At 42.7% G+C, this 24,912-nt stretch overlaps 2 protein-coding genes across 6 annotated transcripts; one reads left to right on the top strand and one right to left on the bottom strand.

The window, feature by feature from the left end:
* Positions 1 to 3,566: 3,566 nt before the first annotated feature.
* Positions 3,567 to 12,722, bottom strand: LOC142012682 (uncharacterized). The gene is made up of 5 exons (XM_074993354.1): positions 12,592 to 12,722; positions 9,769 to 9,924; positions 8,821 to 8,949; positions 8,588 to 8,725; positions 3,567 to 5,397 (listed from the first exon to the last, which is right to left on the bottom strand). The coding sequence occupies exons 1-5, from the start codon at positions 12,592 to 12,594 to the stop codon at positions 5,308 to 5,310; spliced, it is 516 nt and encodes a 171-aa protein (XP_074849455.1). The 5' UTR covers positions 12,595 to 12,722; the 3' UTR covers positions 3,567 to 5,307.
* A 145-nt stretch (positions 12,723 to 12,867) lies between these two features.
* Positions 12,868 to 20,942, top strand: BBS12 (Bardet-Biedl syndrome 12). 5 transcript variants are annotated; one of them, XM_074993351.1, is made up of 5 exons: positions 12,868 to 13,000; positions 13,773 to 13,928; positions 14,741 to 14,800; positions 15,789 to 15,903; positions 16,076 to 20,942. In XM_074993351.1, exons 3-5 carry the CDS (start codon positions 14,746 to 14,748, stop codon positions 17,955 to 17,957), a joined length of 2,052 nt encoding a protein of 683 aa, XP_074849452.1. In that variant the 5' UTR covers positions 12,868 to 13,000; positions 13,773 to 13,928; positions 14,741 to 14,745; the 3' UTR covers positions 17,958 to 20,942. The 5 variants fall into 5 exon arrangements, with proteins under 5 accessions (XP_074849452.1, XP_074849447.1, XP_074849451.1 ...); XM_074993346.1 differs by having other exon boundaries at positions 15,789 to 20,942; XM_074993350.1 differs by having other exon boundaries at positions 13,701 to 13,928; positions 15,789 to 20,942.
* Positions 20,943 to 24,912: the final 3,970 nt, after the last annotated feature.

Genomic DNA, 24,912 nt, shown 5'->3' with positions numbered 1-24,912 from the left:
AATCTAGTTCTGTGTTCTAAAAATTTGAAAGAATGAGATTTTTCTTATTTCTGCCCACTCCCACCTCCTCTTAGAATGAAAGAGATTATTAAAATTAGATTTAACTAAGGAGAGGCTATTCTCTCTCCCTACTAAACTGTATACCAGCAATATTCTAAATAGAACCTTCTCCCACAATTCTCACATCATAGATCCCGGCCGAGATGAACTAGAGCGATGGCTACTGATTAGCCACAGAAAGGTCTTCGTTCGTTTGAAGCTACAGGTAAGTCAACAGATGACAACATGCTCATGTATAGTATAATATGGCTTGATTTTCAATTCCATGGATCTTCTAAAGCCTGTGGCAACAGAAATATGACCACAAAAAGGGTTTCAAATACTACATGTTGAGACACCTTTTATACTCACTGTGCATAGGGTAGATAACTACAGAAAGTGTAGGCCAGCAAAGAATCTGGCCCTTGTTGGTTGTTTCTGCTCCTACTTGATGATTGCAAAACTCCCATCGACACCAGCTGGAGTCCAGAGTAATGCCCCCGATAGTAATTACTGTTCTTAAAGCACTACATAAGAACTTATTAACCCATTTGCTCTAAATACAGTTGATGCTAAACTTGACAAGGAGGTTTAACCACATTGAAAGCTTGAGGGTAAAGTAAGCCATTTTACAGTTAAAGACAGACAATTAGGCAAAAGTCAATTTCAAAGCAATAATTTTAAATTGCTTGGAACTTGTACAAAGCGTTTGTGTCTCTCCCGTTCCACTAAAGGTAGGCTAACTATTTTTCGGAGATAAATCAACGTTCAAAACTGTAACAGATGGAAGCCATTTGCACTCTTGAGTATGAAAGGGCTCTTACCTCTCCATAGCACTTTGATAGCTTGATCCCCGTCAACTGTAATCAAATAGCCGTTTTTAAAAAAAACTGAATTTCTGACATGTACCTTTTCTAAACATAAATATGATGAAAAACAATGGGAGTTTTGCCATTGACTTCATTGGGGCCAGAATTTTATTCAGCTCATACAGAAATGTAAGCTACAACATTCTTAAAGACAAACTCTGTAATACATTGCAAGTATTTGAGGCAGAACCACATATTGTCATTTGCTGCTATAGATCCTGAAGGATTAGTTACGTTTGGACAGCATGATTGACCACAAATGTAGAATGTCCTTGAAGGAAAGTTGCAATTTGTACTGCAGTGGGAGAACATGCCACTCTTGTTCTACTAGATACCAACGTAGCGTGGAGAGTGTTAAATTACTTGCAGGGGTGGGAGGTGACCCTAACCAAGTATTGCCTACTGGGAACAGGGAGAGACAAGGAAAATTACAATAGAGTCACAGGAGCAACAAGAGGTTAATATGTGGGAGAATTTGCTCAATATCTTTGATGTCTACACAATTGCAAGGCGTATGGGGGAATAATCAGGAAGGCCTGAATTTAAGCTAAATTATGACAACTGGCATTAGCAGTTCATGACTAGAATGTTCATATAGGGAGGTATAGTCTAACAATCTGGAAAGAGAAGTAGGATTAAAAAGGGAGAAGATGTCATATTCTGGATGTATAATGCATACGTTCATCCTAAGGTCCAAAAGAACATGGGAGGCTAACCAGCTAAGAGTCTCTGGATAAAGGTAAAAGGGGTCAAAACCAGGGGCAACATATTCAAGCAGCTCACTTGCATATTCACAGCAGAAAACAAGCAGTGAACATGTGGGTCTGTTGGCAAAAATTCCCTTTGTCGGAATCCCCTTATCCCTCACTTTTTCCAGGGACAAGGGGTTGGCGACAGAGGGTGTTTTTGCCAATGGAACCATGTCTTCATTGCTTGTTTTCTACTGTGAATATGCAAATGAGCCACTCAAATATGCAAATTAACATCCATTTTGCATTTGAGACTGCTCATTTGCATCAAGCTGCCAGACCTAGGGGTGAGTGTAGCACTCACAAAACTGAACAGAAGTACATGTAATAAAGCTGCAAAAAGGCTAATGTTATTTTGGGATTTAACAACAGTAATGTCATACGTGGGAGGTAACAGACCCACTGTACTCAGCACTAGGGAAGCCTCAGTTGGAGCACTGTGTCCAATTCTAGGATTCACATTTAAGGAAAGAGGGGGACAAACTGCAGAGTCCAGAGGGGAGCAACAAAAAAAAAATGTTTTAGAAAACCTGACCCATGAAGACAGATTAAAAAACTGTACATATTTGGCTTTGAGAAAAGAAGATATAACAGAGCATAGGACGTAACAGTCGGCAAATATGTTGAAGGCTGCTAGAAATAGGACAGTGATAATTTGTTCTACATGTTCTACTGCTGTAAAAGTAATTCAAGGTGGACCTTAGGAAAAACCTTCTAATTGTAAGTTCTGGACTAGGCTTCCAGGGTTATTGTGGAATCCCCATCACGTGAGGTTTTAAAGAACAGGCTGAATCAACGTGTTAGGGAAGGTATAGGTTTATTTGGTCCTGGCATGGTACAGGATCTTGTACGATGATTTCTTGAAGTCCTTTCCAGCCCTATCTTTCTGGAGGGGTAGCCATATTAGTCTGTTTCAGCAAAAACAACAAGGAGTCCAGAAAGATGTACTCCAACTCAAAAGCTGTCCAAGACCGCAGATTTAAAAGATTAATTAGCAACCTCTTGACATGGCCAAACTATGACTGCAGGATTCAGCCTGAATAGAATCAACATGAATTTGTGTGTTTTTCCTAGCTTCAAAATCAATCTGCCCATGGTTACGACAATGCTAAAAGGGGGATATTAATGAGCCACTTTGGCAGATGCTAATGAGGCACTGCCATGAATATGCAGTGCCTCATGAGCATAATGGCAGCCATGTAAGTTTCAAAAGTGCCGCTTGTGAAAAGCAAGCTGCCGCCATCGACAGGGGCCTTTCAAAAGGACCCCCCCTGATTTCGAAAGCCCTTCTTTCCATTTGGTTTTGGGAAGAAGGGGCTTTTGAAATCCAGGGGGTCTTTTTGAAAGGCCCCTGTCTACACCAGTGGCATGCATTTCAAAAGCAACACTTTTAAAACACGCACAGCCACCATTATGTTAATGGAGTGCTGCATATTCATGGCAGTGCCTCATTAGCATCTGCAAAGTGGCTCATCCCCCTTTCAAAAGGAGGGCGGGGGGGCCGCCAGTGTAGCCACAGCCTGTACATTTAACTGAGTAAAATGATTAGGGCAGGAAGAAACTCAATGCATCACAGGTAAACAAGAGTCATTACCCTTTTCCTGTTGCAGCATTCAAAAAAAAAAAAAAATGTACAGTCACTCTAACAAGTTCTGGGATTCCCCACAGTCTTCTAGAGGCTGAAATTTCCCTTTCTGACTAGAATTGCTTAGTGTAAGAAACTTTTAATCAGCATGTCAGTGGGGAAAGTTTTAATTGACAGAACATTTAGCAGCTATGCATTTCTCTTTTGGAAAGTGTTAAAATACAGAACTAAAAAGTTTGAATTGCTATGGATACAATTAAAGGGATATTTAGATAAAGTATATTCTTAAATGACAATTTCCTGAACTCAAATCCACAAGTAATATGCTTACCAAACCATTTTATTTCACTTTATACAAAGTTGAAACATCTATTTTTAAAAAAAACATATAATGCTACAGGTCACATCTACTGCAGCAGAAAAACTTAACATTCACTTGGTAAAATAATTTTTTTTAGTTCACATGGGCTCTATTCAATACAGGGGGTCTTCCATGGATTTCAGACCAGCTACATGTAAGCAAAGCATGGGCTATCCAGAGAAATCAGTACAGAGCTTGAAGCTAAACCAATTATAAGAAAACATATTAGCTCTCCATCTGCAAGTCAAGAGTTCACATAAACGAACTCTCCCCACTTCTTCAGTTAGAACTAACTCTCCCCTGCTGAGGCCTCGCAGCTGAAGCTGTTGCAATTGTACAACTCTCCCTTACCAACTCCATTTGAGAGCTCTAATCAAGAGCAACATTGTTTATGTTCTCTGGCCTCCTTACAACTTATTTGGTTGTCTGATATTCCACAGGGAGTTATCCCTGAGTCACTATGTTCTTAGATGAGGTTAAGCCTCACTGTCATATATTTGTGTGCAGAAAGCAAATGTTGAGAAACCAGTTAGGCTGAAACTGGCAATATGGGTAATATTGTCAAGAAAATGAAAGTACTATCAGATACAAATTAATAGCAGCTCCCATTTGTATAGAACCTCCCAAGAGATGAATTTCAGGTAAACAGAACTTAATTTGCTAGGTCTTGACATCTATGTAGTGTAACAAATTATTTCTCTACTATAAATATAGTATGAGAGTTGTCAATCACCACTGATTAAATTAACCCTTGTGCATACAACTAGGCCTTCACTGATGCCTACAAGTGAATTTCACTCCAAATACTTAAAAGAATAGTACAAACTCAGTAACACTTCAGAAAGCAGTTATCAGGGCACAAGACAATTATTATTATTGTACAACTTTGATAATCCACACAAAATGGGAAACCTGAAGTTCAGATAAGACAGATTTCAGCTAATCATAGGATTGTGAAATGAAATAACATCTAGAAATAACAAGGCATTTAGTATAACAGAAGTTGAAAAATACATGGTTATTTTCTACTAGACATAACTGTCATGGGTCCAAATGCAACTGACCACAAAAAGGAAGTGTTTCATAGAGAAACAATAAATATGGATATGCAACAGATTTTAGATTCCTTAATGGAAATAAATGATAGCCACTAGACCCGAAAGCCTTACAAAAACAAAAATATTGGCCTTGTGTGTTTGTTTCTTTAGGAAATACAAACTCAAACCGTAATTAATTTAGTTATAATGCATTAGAAATAACAAGAAAGTCAACTTGTCATCCCTAGGTTTGCTGGAAAGCATGTCTATTATGGGTTCTTGCATCTTAAATGAAGGGGCATGAGTAGTGTGTCCAATAATGCCCTCTCTCTAAAGTGTTAGTCACTGCTCATTACATATATTTAAAAGCAAAAACAAAAAACTGAGTAACAGTTTGACTAACTCTACCCTCAGCTTTCACTCCTGGGATGTCTCATTTCACTATTTCTTTTGTCACCCACCATCTTCCTGGGTATACAAGTTCTGCAGTTATATAAGTTTATGCTCAAAATAAACACTATCCAAAAACAAACAAACAAACCAAACCCCTTACAGGCATTCTTTATATGTCATGAAGCATTGAAAAAAGGGGACAGGCCAGTATTTTTTTAAAAATCTTTTCCAGGTCACCTCTTAAAACAATCTTAAGAGAAGGCAATAGCAAATATTAATATAGGCTGGTCTTCTTCATGATTCTCAAAAACTCTTGCTCATTTACTTCTCCATCTCCATCTCGATCAGCTTCATCAATCATTTCCTGTAAAGAGCATTGAAGACTCACAACCAGACTGAACACACAAGAGCTTTTATTTAAACAATATGAAAAAATTATAAAAAGCAAGAAAATTTGTACTATGACATATATAATTGTGCATCTAGGTTTGGAACATATTTTGGATCTAATACCATATGCCTACTGTAGAATAAATTCCTGACTGACTTCAGTGAGTCCTTTATCCAGCTGGCTAGGGATAAAAACGGGGGTTGCTGGGCGTGTTACCTCTACTCAAGTTGCCTCTGCAACTGAAAGTTCAGGCTGAGGAGAAGTTTACCTTCATGAAGCAAAGATGAACAGGAAATGGTTGGACCAGGCAGAGGGGAGGCAGAGAGCTGCTCTTCCACATAACTAGGGATGGGGGATATTTATACCCCAGACAACCCCCTCACTGGGATGGAGGGTGACAACCATGTCCTGCCCTCTCCCAGGGCAGGAGCTACTGAAATAGGTAGGGCAACAACTTTAACCACAGAGCTCAGGGGTGAGGCTCTGCTATTTGAGGAGGAGGAGGAGAAGGCAGAGGGGGTTGCCTGGGACTCGGAGGCTATGTCTACACTAGCCCCAAACTTTGGAATGGCCATGTAAATGGCCATTTCGAAGTTTACTAATGAAGCGCTGAAATGCATATTCAGCGCTTCATTAGCATGCGGGCGGCCATGGCGCTCCGAAATTGACGTGGCTCACCGCCGCACGGCTCGTCCCAACGGGGCTCCTCTTTGAAAGGACCCCACCTACTTCGAAGTCCCCTTATTCCCATGAGCAGATGGGAATAAGGGGACTTCGAAGTAGGCAGGGTCCTTTCGAAAAGGAGCCCTGGTGGGACGAGCCGCGTGGCGGTGAGCCGCGTCAATTTCAGAGTGCCGTGGCCTCCCGCATGCTAATGAAGCGCTGAATATGCATTTCAGTGCTTCATTAGTAAACTTCGAAATGGCCATTTGCGTGGCCATTTCGAAGTTTGGGGCTAGTGTAGACATGGCCCAGGGGTTCAAATTAGAGACATAGGCTGGTATATCTACAATCCCCACAAGAATAAATTGGGGGAAATTTTGGAATGGATAATCTGGCCCGGAGGGGCCAAGAAAATTACACTGCAGAAAATGCAATCTATTTTTAGGCATCATAATTTTGCATGCTAAATTCTGACCCTGGGCATTTTGCACTAGACTGCAGTGTCAGTTGCCAGCATGGAAATATCAAGGTTGAAACATCATACAGGCATTAAATAAAGAGATTAACGAGGAGGAAACAGGAGTGTGAAAAAAACATTTCTGATGCACTGTAATTAGGGAGTTCTTTTTGGAGAAAGGATTGGATGATAGAAGCAGATTTCAACATTTGCTTAGATACACTGGGAATGGAATAGGTTTTGGGACCCGCAGTTGCTCAGAAGTGGCCCCTAGTTGGATATAAAAAAGGGTATTAAAAGATGTAAGCTTCCTAGAATTCCTTCCCATGTAATGGCAGTAACTGTTTACAGAACAGATTTTGCAAACAAAAGAGTATGTTTCTGAAATGACAGCATGATGGTGGTACACATTGGCAGAGCTGCTAACAAAATCTTTAATAGTTTTGTCTAATTTCAGGAGTGGGATGGCCTCTCCATGATATGGCTTATTCCAGAGGATCAGATACCTCACAACAGCTGTGTCTACTCGAGCCCCTTCCTTTTGGAAGGGGCATGTTAAAATGAGCGAGTTCGAAAGATGCTAATGAGATGCTGCTATGCATATACAGCGCCTCATTAGCGTAATGGCAGCTGTGGCGATTTGACAGTGCCACTTTTGAATCACACGCTGCCCGTGGAGATGGGGGCTTTTTGACAAGACCCCCTGCAGTCTTCGAAAGCCCCTACTTCTAGAAGGTAGGGGTTTCCAGTTTCTAGGAAGTAAGGGCTTTTGAAGACTGCGGGAGTCCTGTCGAAAGGCCCCCCATCTCCACAGGCGGCGCATGATTCAAAAGCGGCACTTTCAAATCGCTGCAGCTGCCCTTATGCTAATAAGGTGCTGCATATTCATAGCAGCACCTTATTAGCGTCTTTCAAACTCGCTCATTTTAACATGCCCCTTCTCAAAGGAAGGGGCTCGTGTGGACACAGCTAACCTGTTTTTTTTTGGCAATCCAGAGGCTGACATTACCTACCAACTCCTCTCATTTACTGGACTTATATTTGCTAGGAGGATAAGGAATGCTCAGATCCTTGTACTAGAGTTTGGAGATTCTTCATGAGGTAGTCTCATGACACAGGGCCTAGGTAGGTTTCTTGATGTCCTATTGCTGTTCAGATGCTAGCGGCCAAGATGATTCAAACATTTGGATGATAGCATTCAAATGGATAAAAAAATGTATGTGAGACCAAGTAAAGGAACAGAGTAATTTACTGTGTTTCCAGTTTAAGGATCAGATTAATAGGCGAAGTGAAGAGTGGTGTTGCCTTGCAATCGTAACCTGCTGGGTTATCTGGAAGTCCACAGCTGGTCCTATGGGATGAAGCAATCATGACCTGCATGGAAGGAGGGCATGCTTCAGGACCTCCTTATGACCCCTTTACGCTCTTTGGCAGCCTCAGAGCAAGCGTCAGAGGTGATTATTTTTCACCTTAGTTAGTGTGATGGTCAGGGTTCCAAGTGTTTAGGTGGCAGCTCCAGGACTCATTGCCAGAGTAGACGTTTTTGTCTGATATCAGAGAAGAATTAGTAAATATCTGAAAAAATGGGGGGAGACCGGGTGGCAACCAAGCTAATCCCTGGAGCCTTCTTGTGGCACAGGTCTGTTGAGGGTTCCCATTATGAAAGGGATAAGGTTATCAGATAAAATGGATTAGAGGAAAGTTGGGAAGTGGGGATTTGGGAAACCTAACATTTGTGACAGCAGAGAGCTAACTCCCTTAATTTTATATTAAGTGAGATTGGTGGGCATTAGGTTGGATGGAGAAGGACTTGACGGCAGCTTCCTAAGTAAGTGGAAACAATTACAGAAATAATGATGACCTGCACTGTGTGATTTATTGCTAAGTACTCCCAGATACTTTTGGTGAATAAAGTTGCATTCTAATTAAAACATATCTATTGTTTATCATCTTCCTTTCAGAATGTATAAGCAACAGTGTCTGACAGAGCTGAAGGATTGGCTCAAAGTTCATTGGGACATGATTAGTAAGCTCAGATTTTACCTGCAATTCTTCATCTGTTAAATTTTCTCCTAGCTCCTTAGCAACTCTTTTTAAGTTTTTGAAAGAAATCTTTCCTGTCCCCTCATCATCAAATAATCTGAATGCTTTCAAGATTTCTTCTTTTGAATCCTTCTCACTCTAAAATAAAGGAAAAAAAAATCACGAAAAAATAAATATCTAAATGTCCACATTCATTCATCACATTTGATTTTTCAAGCTATGTAGACGATTACCATTTTTTGGGTCATCATGGACAAGAAGTCTTCAAAGTCAATGGTGCCACTTCCTTCTTTGTCGATATCTGCTATCATTTTTTTAATTTCTTCTTTCTTTGGCTCAAAGCCTAGAGCACGCATTGCAACCTACAACAAAAAGCAATTCAGTTAAACTACACAACATGCTGTTAGAATTCTATTTTAAATTCCTTTCTTTCCTTTCCTTTCTTCAAACTGCATTTATAACTTAAAGCATACAAATCACAAAGAAATTCCTATTTACATCTGTCATTTTTTTAATTTAGTAATAGTAATATTACATTATAATAGTATTTTTCCTTAGGAATTAAGAGTAGTTTTCAGTTTTTAATATTATTATTATTAGTATGATTATTATACTTGCCTCTCTAAGGAAAGCAAACAATTATTAAACATTGTTTTTAAAAGGTATTTTATAGATTAACCAAATTGTTCAACTGGGATTTCAGTTGGAGACCAGAGACTTGATCCAATTCCTCTTGAACTCTACAGCAAACCTCCCACTGATGTTAATTAAAGCAGGAATAGGCTTCAGATAAATCACAAAAAATAACTATTGTTACTGATATATAAGGAATTAAAAGGAATTCCCATTCCTAGCTATACAAAATTTTGACAGGTATTTAAAAATAACTCTAAAATGAACTCTTTTACATATTATCAATGTACTAGTTTGCTCTACCAGACTATATTGACAGTGTTTAAAGTCAGTGGAGACAACAGGAGCTGAGAACACTCAGCAAATCTGAAATTCTAGACCAAGGTTTCCCCACCCATGCTCCCAAACACTGGTGAAAATTTAGATCTCTGACAACAAGTCATTTCACATCTTATTTGTGCCAATTTACAGTTGAGTTTGGCCAATGGTAAATAGGGCAAATCAACAAATACAACTTTGTAAAAACAAACAACAAAAAACGTTAAAACCTTCAGTTCTTTTACATCAATGCTCCCAGATCCATCAGTATCAAATAAATCAAAAGCTTCTCTGATTTCCTGCTTTTGTTCTTCAGTTAGTTCTGGTTTCAATCCACTTTTCTTCCTCTGGGCAGCACCCAAGCCAGCTTTTCTGTAGCTAGATGCCTTCATTAAATGGATGAAAGACAAAAGTTGGTAAAAACCCATTTCTAAAAAAACAAATCAAAAATACTCAACAACAGTTGAACAGAGCACATCCACTGCTGCAGTTGGTAGACGCTGTGTCAGTTCTGGCCAGCACCCAGAATCCTTTCACTCAGATATTCAGGAATCATCCCAAAGGAAAAGTATTGAGCTTAGGCATGCAGAAAAAGCAAACATGATTCTGGGATGCATTAACAGGTGTGTTGTGAACAAGACACGAGAAGTCATTCTTCCGCTCTACTCTGCACTGGTTAGGCCTCAGCTGGAGTATTGTGTCCAGTTCTGGGCACCGCAGTTCAAAAAAGATGTGGAGAAACTAGAGAGGGTCCAGAAAAGAGCGACAAGAATGATTAAAGGTCTAGAGAATGTGACCTATGAAAAAAAGTTGAAAGAATTGGGCTTGTTTAGTTTGGAAAAGAGAAGATTGAGGGGAGACATGATAATGGTTTTCAGGTATCTAAAAGGGAGTCATAAGGAGGAAGGAGAAAACTTGTTCTTCTTGGCCTCTGAGGTTAGAACAAGAGGCAACGGGCTTAAACTGCAGCAAGGGAGGTTTAGGTTGGACATTAGGAAAAAGTTCCTAACTGTCAGGGCGGTCGAACAGTGGTATAAATTGCCAAGGGAGGTTGTGGAATTTCCATCAGTGGAGATATTTAAGAACAGGTTAGATAGATGTCTACAGGGATGGTTTAGATAGTACTTGGTCCTGCCATTGGGGTAGGGGGCTGGACTCGATGGCCTCTCGAGGTCCCTTCCAGTCCTAGTGTTCTATGATTAGCTAGATGTTTCTGCCAGAACAACAAGAAAATAAATAACACTGTTCATACAAACTGTCATTTTTTTTAGTGGCAATGTTAGCCTACCACTTAGATGATAGGATGTTTGTGTTTCTTGACTACTGCTTCAGTTTACTGCATGTCACTAATTTAAACTTCAAAACATGAGCAGATGCTATCTTCATGGTCATGACCAGCAATATAGCATGCCCTTGAGTATGACTCAAGCATGCTTTAATACTTGTGTTCAGCTCAGAAACAGGAGCACTTAGTTTGCGGTTATTTGGGGGCGCTGCCTCACTTCTGGTTAAATTAGAGCTTTCACCAGAACTTTGGGCCACAGAAACCAGAAAATGCCCACAATACAGCGTATAGCTCTAAAACACCTTTAAGTCGCTAGCAGTAAGAGAGGTGAAAAGTGGCTTGCTATCCAGGAGACACTTATGCAGGGTGTATTCCATAAGTTCTTTTCTGTCCATTTTACACTGGCAGAGCAATTTAAAGGTGGCACAGTTCAATAGAGAATTGTATTCCCTCCTCCTCTTTTTTTTTCCCCTGGAGTACAATTCCGCAACAGGAATAGCAAATTCCAAAGCATCTCTGAGCACAAGAGGCTTCAGACTGTCCCTGTCCTTGTTCTTGAGTAGCCCTAGGTTCACGAAAGAACAGTACACTAAATCCTCAAGTTACAAGGGGGTTGTGTTCCTGGGCTTGCAGGAGCAGGGAACCAAGGGACAGCCTGGTTCCCAGCTTCCCACCACTTGCAGGACCTGTGTCTCAGAAACCACTCCTGTCAGGGGGTGCAGCCAAGAGTCAGGAGCGGTTTCCCTACTCTGCAGGGATGGCAGCCTGATTCGTGGCTTCCACTCCTGTCAGGGGCAGCAGTTGCGTTAATCTGAGAAGCTGTATTAGTCAGAAGTTCAAACTTTATGGGCTAGAAAAGTAAATAAGTTATTACAAGAAAAGTTGAAGTTTGCACTTAGTAGGACAAGTTTCTTACCTATAAGTAGAATTTGACATGTTGCACCTCATTAGCATAATGGTGGCGTTTTGAAAGGACCCCTCCCCAGACTTCAAAAGCTCCTTCTTCCCAAACCCAAATAGGAGAAGGAGCTTTCAAAGTCGAGGGGGGTCCTTTCGAAAGGCCCCGTCTACATGGGCACTGTGCATTTTGAAAGGGGTACTTTCGAATTGTGTGTGGCGGCTATTATGCTAATGAGGTATTGCATACTCATGGCAGCGCCTCATTAGCATCTTCCCAACTTGCTCATTACCATGCCCCTTCCGAAAGCAGTGGGCTAGTGTAGAGGTGGCCTCTCTGTAGTTCAGAGTAACAACTAGGCTGATTCCAACAGATGCTTACATCCACTCCAGGAGCATATACAAGTATTGTAAAGTTGCCGATTCTCGGGTATCCTCATGACTTTAAAACAAAAAAAAAAAAAGGGGGGGGGGGGACAGCAGCAAACCAACTCTTTGAAGTGTCAAGACCAATGACTCACATTCCTACCCCTAGCCATTTGCAACCTATCTGAGCAGAGCTTAAGGGGGCCGATCTGAACCCCTTGGCAGGGTGTCTAGAACGTGATGGTAACAGGTTTAAAAACAACTGCACCAACCAGCGCTCAGAGCGACCCTCTCGCACCACACGGGTCGGAGCCGCGGGCAGCAGCTTGTTTGCCACCAGCCAGCCGGGCACTTCCCCCTCCAGAGCGGCTTGGCCCAGCTGATCTGCACGCGGCCCAGGCCCGGGGCTGGCGGCGGATCTCCGCCGGGCCGGAAGAAGAGCTTGGGTAGCGGAGAGGGGTGCTATTGGTACCACGAGCGGCGGGACGAGCACGCGCACACTCACCATCTGTCACGCAGCGCCGGGGTTCGCGGGGTGCTCGGTGGGGCTAAAGCGAGCTGGTCTCCCGCTCACCCCGGACTGTTGTGCCAGCTGCACCTTCTGAACCGAGCTGCGGCAGCTGGGCCCGTCCAATGACCAGCGAGAACGCCCCCGAAGCCCCACCCACCTCCACGGCCGGGACCAGTCAGGGGCGACGGACGTTGTGAGGTCACATCAAACGCCCCGTGGCCCTTCGGCTTGGATACGCGAGAAACGCAGGCGTCGTTGTCCCGGCAACAAATCCTCCTGTTCTGCGGCTGTTGGGAGCTGCGGCGCCTGCGCTCTCCTGGGAAGGGCGGAAGTCCCGCTCGTGCGGCATTTGTCTGGAGCCAGAGCGCCCCTCCCCAGCGCGCGGGGCGGGTGGCGGAGAGCGGTCAGTAGTGGGGGCGGGGCGCTGGCTACCAGCCCGCTGAGGTGGGAGGATCGGTCGAGACAGGGGCAGCGCCGGGAACTCCCGCCGGGGTCCACGTGTTAACGAGGCCTTGTCTCATCCCGCTTCTAGGCCAGCCCCTGCGCGGGCGGGGAGAGACCACCTGCGGTGAATGCGCGGGAGTGAGCTATTGCTGCGGGTTGTGGGGCAGCGCCTGAGCAGCGAGTCCCCGGCCCAGCTGAGGCACCTCGGCGCGGGTTCTTGGAGGAGGCACTTCGGGGGTGCGGCTAGGCGGGGTCCGTACTCCTCTTGCCAAGCGCGTGGCCGGGGGAGGCTTCTGCTGCTGAGCCAGGTCTGCTGTAATCCCTGACCGCGGTGTGTCGCTTGGTTCCTGCGCTGTCTTCCCTGTCTGCGCTGGTACAGCGCGCAGCTGCGGCCCCTTCTGGGAAACACTGGCAGGCTGCCGAGGCTCGGGCGCTGGCCCCAGTGATTTAGGAGAGGCTGTCCTGTTCTGTGCGGCTGGGGCTTGGCGAGGGCATTGGAGGCAGTCTGCAGCCCGCTCACCTTGCCAGTGCTCCCTGTGTTTAGGGCTGGCTAGACGTCCTGTTGTTACTGGGAGTTTTCTTTTATATGGGCAATGCATCATCCCCATTCTCCTTGAAAAGTGTTCAGATTTTGAACAATTGTTATCTGGTTATCTTAGTTTTGAGATACAGTAAACCCTCGACTTAATGGACTCTGATATAACGGACACTGTCTGTGCCATCATCCCCAGCTGCAATGGTGCCAGGCACAGCCATGGTGTCGGAGGCTGGAGAGAAGCCGCGCTCTACATTTGCACGGGTGGCTCGAAGCCAGGGGCTGGAGGAGCCGTGGTGCTGAGAGGTGCAGGAGGTGGAAGGATCCAGACCCGCATTCAGCTCCTTCCTTGGTAATTGGGAGATGGAGGTGTGAGGGGAAGAATGGGGCTGGAGAGAGGAAGGTGAAGAGCAGAGGACAGGAGTGAGTGGTGGGCTGGGAACGTCAGTGCATCACCATACAATATAACCATTTGGATATAATGGACTTTTGGCATTAACTGACACCCCTTCCCCCATTAGTCTGTTAAATCAAGGGTTTACTTCACTGTGAAATTTGCTACCCCCATGCAAAATTATAATACAGATTCTAGGCATTCTTTTAAAAAAAGAGGATGCAGCTCTTCGTTGAACTATGCATCTCCTTTATGTCATTCTGGCCATGTTTGAAGGGAATTCATCCTGAACAGACAGTCCCATGTTTCTGCAGCTGCTGGTGGGTTTAGGATGTTGTAGGGTAGGCTATACAGTTGCTGAAGGCAGCTAGTTAGACCCATGTTAAGCCCACCAAAACATACATGCTAAGGAGAGCAGGGTGGCTGTGGTGGTACAGATGGCACCTTGGGCTAGCCACCTAAGTACGTTGTTGCCCAACACCCTGACTATGTGACTGAGTGAAAAGGGAATATGGTCTTCTAAGATTTTGGGGAAAGCTTCTCCTACCAACACAGGCATACCTCTGGGAGAGGTGGTGTACTTGTGCTGACTGGAAAAGCTCTTCAATTGGTGTAGGTAATGTCTTCACTAAATACTGCAGCAGTGCATGAGAGACTGCAGGTCTCCAAAGAACAATATGCTTGAGGTAGGTGGGTAAAATTCCTGTTAATCTGTGTTGCTCATAGTAAACTAGTACCTATTTTTTTTTCCTTCACTTACTGTTTTCCAGTAACTATGCAGCTGCTATTGATGGGCATGTGTGTGGGAATGTGTACTCGCAGACAGACAGGTCAGTGATTTTTTTTTTTTTTTTTAATTTCAACTATCACTTCATGATATACTAAGAGCTGGAAAATTGATTAAAATTTTTGTTGTGTAGAAAAATGTTAAAGATTAACAAAAATTTTTTTGAGGAGTAAAGGCACTTCGAAGTAGCATAGCCACTTGGAAGTGCCTGTAGTTACACGCATGCCACCACTTTGAAGTTGCTGCAGGGGAGAATTAGCCTAATGAAGTGTTGCGTTTTCACTGCAGCACTTCATTAGTAATCTCCCATTGCCCTGATTAACATTCCCCCTTCGAAGTTGCGGGGCAAGCGTAGACAAGTCCTAAGTGAGGAATATTTTCTTCAGTTAGAATGTCAATGGAAACTTTAGGTGAACATTTTGTAATTGACAGTGTTGGAATTTGTTTTTAATGCTGGTATGAATGCTGTTCTCCTGTTTTCCACTGGAGACCACTCCAGGGTTACACTCATATGTATTTTATTAAATGCCACTATTTGATTAAAAGAAAAGGGGAACTAGCTTTCAAGCACACATCCAGATGGGGATGATAGTTGGTTGCTCTTTGTAGCCACTTCTCACTGCATTTAAAGGTAAAAATGAACATTTTCCAAAAGTAGAAGACCTGGGTTTTGCCCTGATGGGGTATGAGAGACCTGGGAGTCTTCATGGGCTGAGATTTCCCCTTACTCACATTTAGAAATCTGTGTCCTCATAGCTGTTAGGGGTACATATAGGATTCAGAGGAGTGAGTTGAAATCTTGGGGTAAGCTGAGAGCGTCTGCTGTAAATTATTAGGTTTTATAGTAAGACCTTGACACAGTCTGAACAACAAACAAGGCAATGATACAATACAGGCAGTGTTAAACTACATCACCTCATTTCTGTTCAGTTAATTTTTTTAATTATATGCTGTATAGTATTAATTTTTTGTGATATACGAAGTAAAGCAACAGTAAGGACAGAAACAATAAACTTGTATTTTGTTTACAGATATTGACTGTGATCATGGCTTTCCAAAATGTGAACAGAAGACGTCATGTTGGACTTCAACAGCTTTCAGCATTAGCGTCAGTAGGAAGAACACTTTTAGGACCCATAAAATTATGTAAGTTCATTGTAGATGTAAGCACTGGTGAGAGTGCTTTGACTTGCTCTGCAGTTAGATTGCTTGAAAGTTTGGATTTAACTAGTGCAGTGGGACAACTTCTTAATGAAACAGTTCAGGCACAGAGCAAAGAATATAAAACTGGGATGACTACCCTGTTATTTCTTGTTAGTGCATGGAGCAATGCTGTACTTGAATGCCTTCAGCAGAATGTTCCTGTTTCGCTGATAGTATCTGTGATGTCTGAAGGATTGAACTCTTGCAGTGAAGAAGTCAAGTGTCTTCAGTTATCAGTACATGATTTATATAAAAGTCCCAAATCTGTTCCCATTCACTTCAGCTCTCGAAGTCTGGGGCCCCAAATTATTGAAAATAAAATTCCTGATATTGGAGCTAACAGTTTTGGCAGTCCTATTCTTAAAGACGTTCCAATATCTGAAAAAGAACGTGTTCCAGAAGGTCTTCATTTTCATCAAGCAAGCCCTTGTGCTCCTCATAACAAATGTGTGAATTCACAACTATGCACTGCAAACTATTTTGCACCCTCATCGGTTGACCCAGTGGGCAATAAAATTATGCCTGCAGTTCCTGGTAACAATTTGATTGCATCCAGCTGGAACAAAAGAACAAGATTAACTCACAGTAGATATTTTAACACTCCAGGAAAAGGCCATTGTCCACGTGAAGCAGACAATTCTGGGAGTCCTCCCACTGAGCCTGCCACATGTCCTTATGAATGTAATGATTTTGGACAATTGGCCATGGCTCTTAGCCATGGGAATCAGTCTAGCATGAAATTGGTGCAGAATATTGTCAGGTGCCAGCAACAAATAGCTGATCACAAAGGTTCTTCTCAATTTAATATTGCAGAAGTTGTGACATGCTGTTTACCAGGATTGTCTGAAAATTATTCTTGTGTGGGTCCAGGGTATATCACTTTAGTATCACCAGAGAAAGCCACTGTTGTCAAACAACTTCGGGACAGACCACTTCAGATTCTTCTTGTAGATGGCGATCTAATGGAAAAGTATCGCCACTTGGGATTTAATAGACCATCAAATGTCAGAACAATATCGGAAAGTGTAAGTTTACAAGAAAGAAGCTCAGAAAGTTTATGGGTAAATTGGATGTTAGATATTTTAATACAGTCAAAAGTAAACTTAATTTTGGTGACAGGAAATGTGTGTGAAAGTTTAATGGAAAGTTGCATCCTGAATAACATATTGATAATCCATCCAGTAACTCACAGTGTGCTCCATGCTTTTGGAAAGGGCATAGGAGTGCAGCTGGTGACATATCTTTCCCAGGTAAATAGTCATTGCGTGGGTAATGGTGTCTGGGTAGACTTCTGGAGAACTGATGATGCAAGTACAATTGAATTAAATAACAAAGTGCCAATCAGTATAAAAGCTGAAAGAGTTCATCTGCTAACAGCTATGCTTAGTAACACAATAACTTCAAAGATGCAAATCACTGAAGATCAGTTCTGGAGTTGTGCTCATCGCCTGCACCATGCACTAACTGAACAGAAAGTTTTTCCTGGAGGTGGTGCTGTTGAACTACTGTGTCTCATTCGTCTTCAGAAGCTTGAAGAACAATGTGTAAAACAAGCAGATAAAAACTCTTTAGGAGAATTTTACATGTCGTCTTGCTGGCTGACAAAATCTTTGACGCAGTATAAACTGGTTGTGCTTAAAGCTCTGGCAAGTGGTTGGTATCAGTACCTTTCAAGAGTCATGTGTAACTCTGCTAATTATGCATCAGAATTGGAAGCAAACACTTCCATAGACCATCATCTCAGAAAAGCAGCAGACTGTGGCTCTCCTTCAGCATATATTCTGGAAGAGTTCCATAAAGGAGATCAGCTGTTGGTGGACTTTGGTCATGAGGAGGCTACAAAGATATTTGATAATGTTACGCCCAAGGTGGAGGCATGGCGCAGAGCTCTAGACTTGGTGCTCTTAGTGCTTCAAACAGATACTGAAATTATTACGGGTCCTCAGAGAAATCAGTTATTAAATTCATGCATATCCAGTGAATTCATATTTTTATAGGAGTTGCTAGGCTTTATTTGTGACTCCAGATCTGTGCGTGGAAAACTTGAAGGTATACAAGAATGCTTGTGCAACTATAAAGCAAACTTTTTATGGGTTATGTCAATGATATTTATAAGTAGAATTCAATGTGTGGATGTAGAGATGAACTAGGCAATGTTAGCTTTTAATTTATAGAAGTAGAGTCTGCATCTTGGTATACATCCAGTCTACTTTCTGAGAAGGTCAAAAATTGATGCATGAGAGAAATATCAAGCTAGTAAGCAGAATGGAAATTAGCTCACTGTTTCACTAAGCAGCAATACTGTGTGTTTATTCCCATACTTTCTCCATTAACCTACTCCCTACGTCTTACCCTAGGTTCATGGGAATCAGAAACAACAGCTCTAGAGGCTCTTGAGTGGGGAAGAGAAAAAATTAGGTATGGGTATCTGGCGTATTTGTGCTTCGGGGCGGGGGCGGGGAGTCAGTTCTTGCCCTCATTCAACTGCCACAGAAGAGGAGTAACAGTCTCCTGTCTCACTTGCTGTTTTTGTTGGTGTTCTGTGATTTAAAGGGGGCTGTGCTTTTGGTCTGCTCTCTCACTGTCTTTTGATGGGAGGGATGACTTGTGGCGCCCCAGACCTCTTGCATTTTCTCCATGACTGAATCACTTTCATATCTGTCATCTCAAACATTCTCGTAAATCAATGATTTTCAACCTGTGGACCCCCAGGGGATCTGTGAACTTTGCCTATGATTTCGAAAAGGATTTGCAGTTTTATGAAATTTGAAATTTTTAGGGATTCACAGATGAAAAAAGGTTGAAAAGCTCTGTCATAAATCAAGAAACTGTCTTTAAAGGCAGCCTACAAAGATAGGGAAGGTAGAGGATGTGCTCCCCCTTTCTGTTCCTTGTCTTACTGTGTATAAAGGAATGCCTGGAAGATTTCTACATTTATTTTTAGTGTGTTTTTTATTTCACATGCCAAGACCTGATGTTTCTTTACCCCTTTCGTGGAACAGCCTAGATCAGTGGTGTCCAAAAGACATTTAACAATCACCCCCAGGCATCCCCACCCCATGCAAACTGCCAGTGACTCACTGGAGGCGTCCTACCACTACTAGAGGCACCACGCAGTTGGAGCCGCTGCCTGGAGCCACAGTTTGAGCCACAGGAGGAGCTACCTCCACTGCTGCTGCTGCCCCATGCTTGACCTACCAAATGGTGGGGCATGTGGGGCATGTGCATGGAGCGGGCAAAAGGTGCTCCATTTCGCTGATATCACTTTTAATTGCTGCCTTTTTTTGTGACATCTGTTTTCCCAAATAGTTGATGCTGTTGAGAGGGTTGCTTCAACACTTTACTTTTTGTTAAAGAATTATTGAGACAGCTTCTTAGGTGTCTCTGGATTTTTATGAAGAACTCAACCAAAAAAGGAAAGAGAACTTTTTATACAAAAAGTTATGAGGAAAGCCCCACATCTTGTGCCTTCTGTGTGGATGAGTAAAAGGGCTCTCTGTCTTTTAGGTCCCATTCAGAGTACTTCAGAGATTAGCTATTGTAAGTTGAAGGGAAAATAGGTTCTATGGAAGTCTGAGAAGGTGAAAATTATTAAGCTTACTTCACTGAATATTATCCCAAGGGGTGAAGACCCAGGATCAGCTCCTCAGTTGGCCTGAATCAGTGTAGTTCAATTAACGTCAGTAGATTCCTGCCAGCAGAGGATCAGGCAACAGACTTGCCACCAAGAAGTGCTCAGGCAACCATATAAGACAGTACACAGTTAAGTTAGAGGGCTGACTATTCCATTGGAGCACAGAGTTGGTCAATGCATCTGTTCAGAGGGGGTGTCCAGAAGTCTTTCTAGAAGAAGTAGCAGTCAGGTAGACAAAGTAAATAGGTTAAAACTGGAATCATAAGATTGAGGTACGTTGCAAAGAACTGACTTGGAAAGCTTGAACTGTGCCTTACCTTCCTTTTTCTAACTGCTAAAATTCACTTACACTTGTAGGAAAAGGAGGAAAAAATTGCCTATGGTAAGGGAGAATAGCTGACATACTATATTACCCTGCAGAAAAGTTTGCACTGTCAAGTTTTCCTAACACACGCAGGCTGAGGGTCTACACTGTAATGTTGGGCATGATGATTTACCTCTGCCTTATTGTCTGCATCTTAAGTGATAGTATTAGACTTTATAAATAAAGTGTTTAGAGTTCCGTGGATAATATCTGCTATCTGAGAGGTGGCATTTTGAATTAAATTTAATAGGATAAAATACATGTATTTAGATTTACACCATCTTTATAAGTTCTTCTCACTTTTAAGTTATTTTGTGAAAAGTACATTACCAATAATTCATAATCATTGTAATATAAAACCCTTTGAAAATATCTATATTTTGAACCTGTGCTGACAGGATTTTGAGTATATTGGTATACTGCAAAAAGTTCTGTATTTTTTGAAGTTTATGCTAAAGGAATATTGGACGTAGGATTCATTCATCCATTTAAATTATATTTATTTAAAATGAGAATGTGGGTATGCTGTTCAGTATTCTACTACATCAGTTTGTACACACCACACATACAGATTCAGTATTGGAGCCTTCAGTAGAATATATTCATTTGTAATACTACATTTGTTACTGTTTGCAGAAAGAGACCATAATTTTGTGCTTAAAATCTTGGAAAAGATCTTATTTGAAACACCTCTTTGGACAATATCCCCCCACTCTAAAACAAAATAAAAATCTAACCACTTTCCTGGTAGATTTGTTGTTGTTTTGTATTTGTTTAACCCTTTTCAACAAAAACAAGGAATGGTGCTTTCAGCCAGCATTCTGTAGTGCTTCACTGTGGCAAAAAAGACCAAATCTGATTCTGGATAATGCAGATGAGTCATTTTACCATCTAGCAGCATTTAAATAGTGAGCAGAGCCAAGCTGGAATTAACATATGACAGAAAAGCATAGAACCATGGAGATGAGTTTCTCAAACTAATACACTGAATAAATTTCAAGGTGAGTGTCTTATGCGTTGGGTGAAAACAATAGGAAAAAGAATGTAAATGGTGGTACTTGCTCTTGAGCATTTTTCTGTCAGAAGTGTAATGGCTGACACCATTTACATTAAATGTTATTAGATTTACACAGCATGGATGCTGTTTATAATCTGCTTCCATACACTTATTTTGGGGTGGGAGATGGACATGACTTTGCAAGTCAAGAATTTTTTAGGAGGGCAGAAGGAGGAAGCCTTTTACTGAAGTCTTGGCTCGGTAAAAGGGCTCTCAGAACATAGGAGCAGTTACTTAAATTTACTGTAACTGCAGCAGGCCTTTGTCACTTCATATGTATTGTTCTGCCTCTTCCTCTAGGGTTCTTGTCCTTCCCTCCCTTCCTCCCTCTCAGGTAGTATGGGGAAGGGGAATGAGCTGGCCACAATACCTATGCCCAACTACAGCCTTCTCATTTACTCTGATGGCTCCTTGACTCCTTTATTCACCCTCCAGCACACGTGCTTCTTGTCATATTCACCACTGTAAGTAGGTGCCTTGTAACCTTAGATTTTTTAGAGGTCCACCACCCTCATGCACTGCTATTAGTTTTGTTAGCTTCTAGTGATTATAAATAGCTAACACTTGTCAGAAAGAAGTGGGTGGGTCCTGAAGGCAATGTCTAAATAACTAAGTTATTTTGAAATAACTTAGGTAGCATCTATACAATGCAACTATTTTGAAATAATTTCAAAATAGCCATTGGCTTATTTCAGACTATGTAAACCTCATTCCATGAGGAATAGTGCCTGTTTCAAACTAACCCATCTGAGCCAGCCTGGTGAGGCTCGTGGCATGCCCTGTCTGTGCCCACTCTCCCGGCCACCCTGAGGTATGCGACCTGTGGGGTAGTGAGCAGATGGTCCCCCGAAGATGTCTGGATGTGCCGTGAAGGTTGCTTAACTGGAGGGCCTTGAGTCCATGATGATGGTCAGGGTCCCCTAGAGGGACTTTGGGTCTGAGGGTGAGTCCGGGTGGGGGGGTCCAGCAGGGTTCCTGTTTCTGGCTGCATCAGGGGCCAGGGGGCAGCTCCTAAGATGTATACATGGCCTCTTGGTTGACAGTGCCATCCTCACTCCCCAAAGGAGCTGGTTGAGCTCGCTATAATGGGGCAGGTGGCCATCTCAGGCCCACACGTAGCCCTGGTGGAGCTCCTTCACTTTGACCCACATCTGGTCCAGGGTGCGGGCAGGGTAGCTGTGCTCTGCTAGGGTTTCAGTGAGGTGGGCGTACCCCACAGCATTGCGGCACTTGGCCATGGGGTCAAGGAAGATGGCTTCCTTGCCCCAGAGGGCCAGCAGGTCTTAGAGCTCCAGGCCAGATCCTGAGGGAGCCCACTTCTTGGACCCCTTGGAGTTGTCCTGTGAGGGGCCAGCAGGGTCTGGGGCAGCTGCTGCCATTTTGGTTTGTCCAGGGAGTGGCTGTGAGGGTGTGGAGCTGGGAACGTGGTGGCCCTGCTGCTTGTACACTCTCGGCTTCCTGCCATGGGGTTTCCAGGGCTCCCTGTGCCTTTAAAAGCGTCTGGAGGCAGAGAGCGTAGAGCTGTGATTGCAGTGGAGAGGGTGCCTCCCGGCTCCAGCTAGCTGGCGCCATGGAGGACCTCTGTGTCAACAAAAGGCCCCCTGGAGTGCCTACATGGCTTTTTTGTTGATAGAAACGTTCAACAAAGGTGTTCTTCCACTTTTTGTGTGCAGCCACTCCATGGGTTTTGTTGACAAAACCCTCTCGTGTAGATGTAGCCCAATTGTGTGGCGCCAGCTCTAATCTAAACCTTAGGCCCTTCACGCACTGTCAACTCCCTGGCTTCATCTCCTCCCATCTATTTGGACTTTCCCAATCCCCTTTTGCCAGGCACAACACTTCACCTATCTCTTGCCCTGCTAAAAATATCCTCCTTCTTCCTTTCTACCTGAAATGGTCTGTCTCCTACAAATTATCTTCCATTCTTCTTCGGTAACCCCATTTTCCCCTCTTCCTTTTCACACCACCTCCCCTCTTCCTGTGTCTTCACAGTCTATGGATGCTTCTAGGCCTCCCCCAGCAAACCAGATAGCTAGCTCAGGCCTTAAATAAACCATAGGTATGGGATGAAGAAAGGGTGCTTGAGACATTTCTCTTGGTCTTCAGCTACCCAGTGATCTAATGTCACAATGCACATGGCAAAGGCACTCCATGCCCTCTACCTAACGTGAGGATCTGTTTCAGCTGGTTTTTGTAAATTCAGAGATAAGAGCTATGTAAGAGATGCTCAAAGCTATGGTGTTAAGGTCATATTGTGAGTCCATATGCCCATGAACATATAACTGGAAGAAGCCATTATTATAAATACTTTTTCAGGAAAGGAGAAAAAAGTTGATTTTTCACCACTCTGAGATAAAAACTTTTAACATGTCAGCCCTGACTATGTCTACTTTGAAAAGTTAAAATGACCTTTCACCTTCATTGGGTACCTGAGTACCAGCACCTCGACAGCCCTAGCCATGGGATTGGCTTGGAGGGGGCAGACAGGGAGCCAGTTGAGTACCATCTCCTTTTTTTTTTTTTTTAAAGGAATTTTAGTTTTTGAAACAAATTACTAACTATCTTCAGCAGAATAGACCTGTTCTCATTAGCTGCTTAGTGACTAACTCTTTAATGTACCGGGGATTCATTTTACATGATTAGGCAATCAGTACTTATCAGTTTGTTAACTACATTGCAGAAGTCTCAGGGGTTGAAAGGGAAGAGCTGAGTGATTCAAGAGGGACAAAGTGAACTGTGAACAGTGGGAGTACAGCATATAAATGTAGAAAAAGCCTCCCACCACCCTAAGTCTTTGCACTTGCATAGTCAAGTCTGGCACTTTTACTTTTTGCTTCTGGTATTGCATAACCCCTGATCCTCAGATGACATCCAGTTACATAGGAATCAGAGGATTGTGTAAAAAAGCGGTGTAAGATAATTGTGCTGTAAGTGCCCAAATATCTATTTACAAAGTTCTTAGATATTGAAAAATGACACACTTAACTACTAAAATAATGCAAAATGATGTAAAATTTCCAGTAGGGTTTTTACATGCATTTAAATGCTATAATGTGAATCTCTTCTGAAAAGATTTTAGCATCATTTTGTAATTAGACATTTAGTTTTTCATAAGTTAGGCAAATAGAGATACAGTACTATACAGTAGACCCTCAAACTACATGAAAGTTATGCAATTCTGGGCAACATTGCATAACTCAAATTTTGTGCAAATCGTGAGCAGCCAGGAATCAGGTGGCAGCCTGGCTCTCAGCTCCCCTGTTTTTGCAGAAGCTGGGAAACTGAGCAGTGCTTGTGTGCTGCTCAGTTTCCTGTCTCCTCTGAGTGGCAGCTGGTCAGTTTCATAGTACTAGGGAGTGGCTGGGAGCGGGGAAGCAGACTGTCAGGGGCAGAAGCCCCTCCTGTCAGTGGCAGGGGGGAGAGTCAGGCTCTCAGGTACTGCCCCCACAGGAGCCGGGAAACTGACCAGCACAGCAGCTGGTCAGTTTCTCTGCCATTCAAAGTCAAGTTAACCTGAGAAAAGCACAAGTCTACTGCAGGTATCTCAGGGTTCTACTATATATTAGCTGTAGATAGTGCATCTGTAGACATGCTCTTGTTACTGGCTGCCCAATGATTCCCTCTTTGTCCACTAGCCTATTCATCTGTTATACTTGTAATCATTAATACTGATTAATGTTGACATTAAAAACAGGAATATTTGTACACAAAACATTAACTCACTATTGTAATTGGGCTCAAATCATTTTCTATCAATGCAATCACTAAACTCATCATCTGTTATATGTATAGTAATTGTTATGATGTCAGAGTTAAAGTTGAACATTTTAGAGTATGGCATGTTTCATGATGAAGAGAAAATGCATACATTGGTGGGAAGCTGGCCAACAGGGCTTA

This window comes from Carettochelys insculpta, chromosome 4, assembly GCF_033958435.1.
Source record: "Carettochelys insculpta isolate YL-2023 chromosome 4, ASM3395843v1, whole genome shotgun sequence".
Lineage (NCBI taxonomy): Eukaryota > Metazoa > Chordata > Testudines > Carettochelyidae > Carettochelys > Carettochelys insculpta.
Note: the sequence above shows the minus strand (reverse complement) of the source record. Positions and strands in the feature narration are given on the sequence as shown.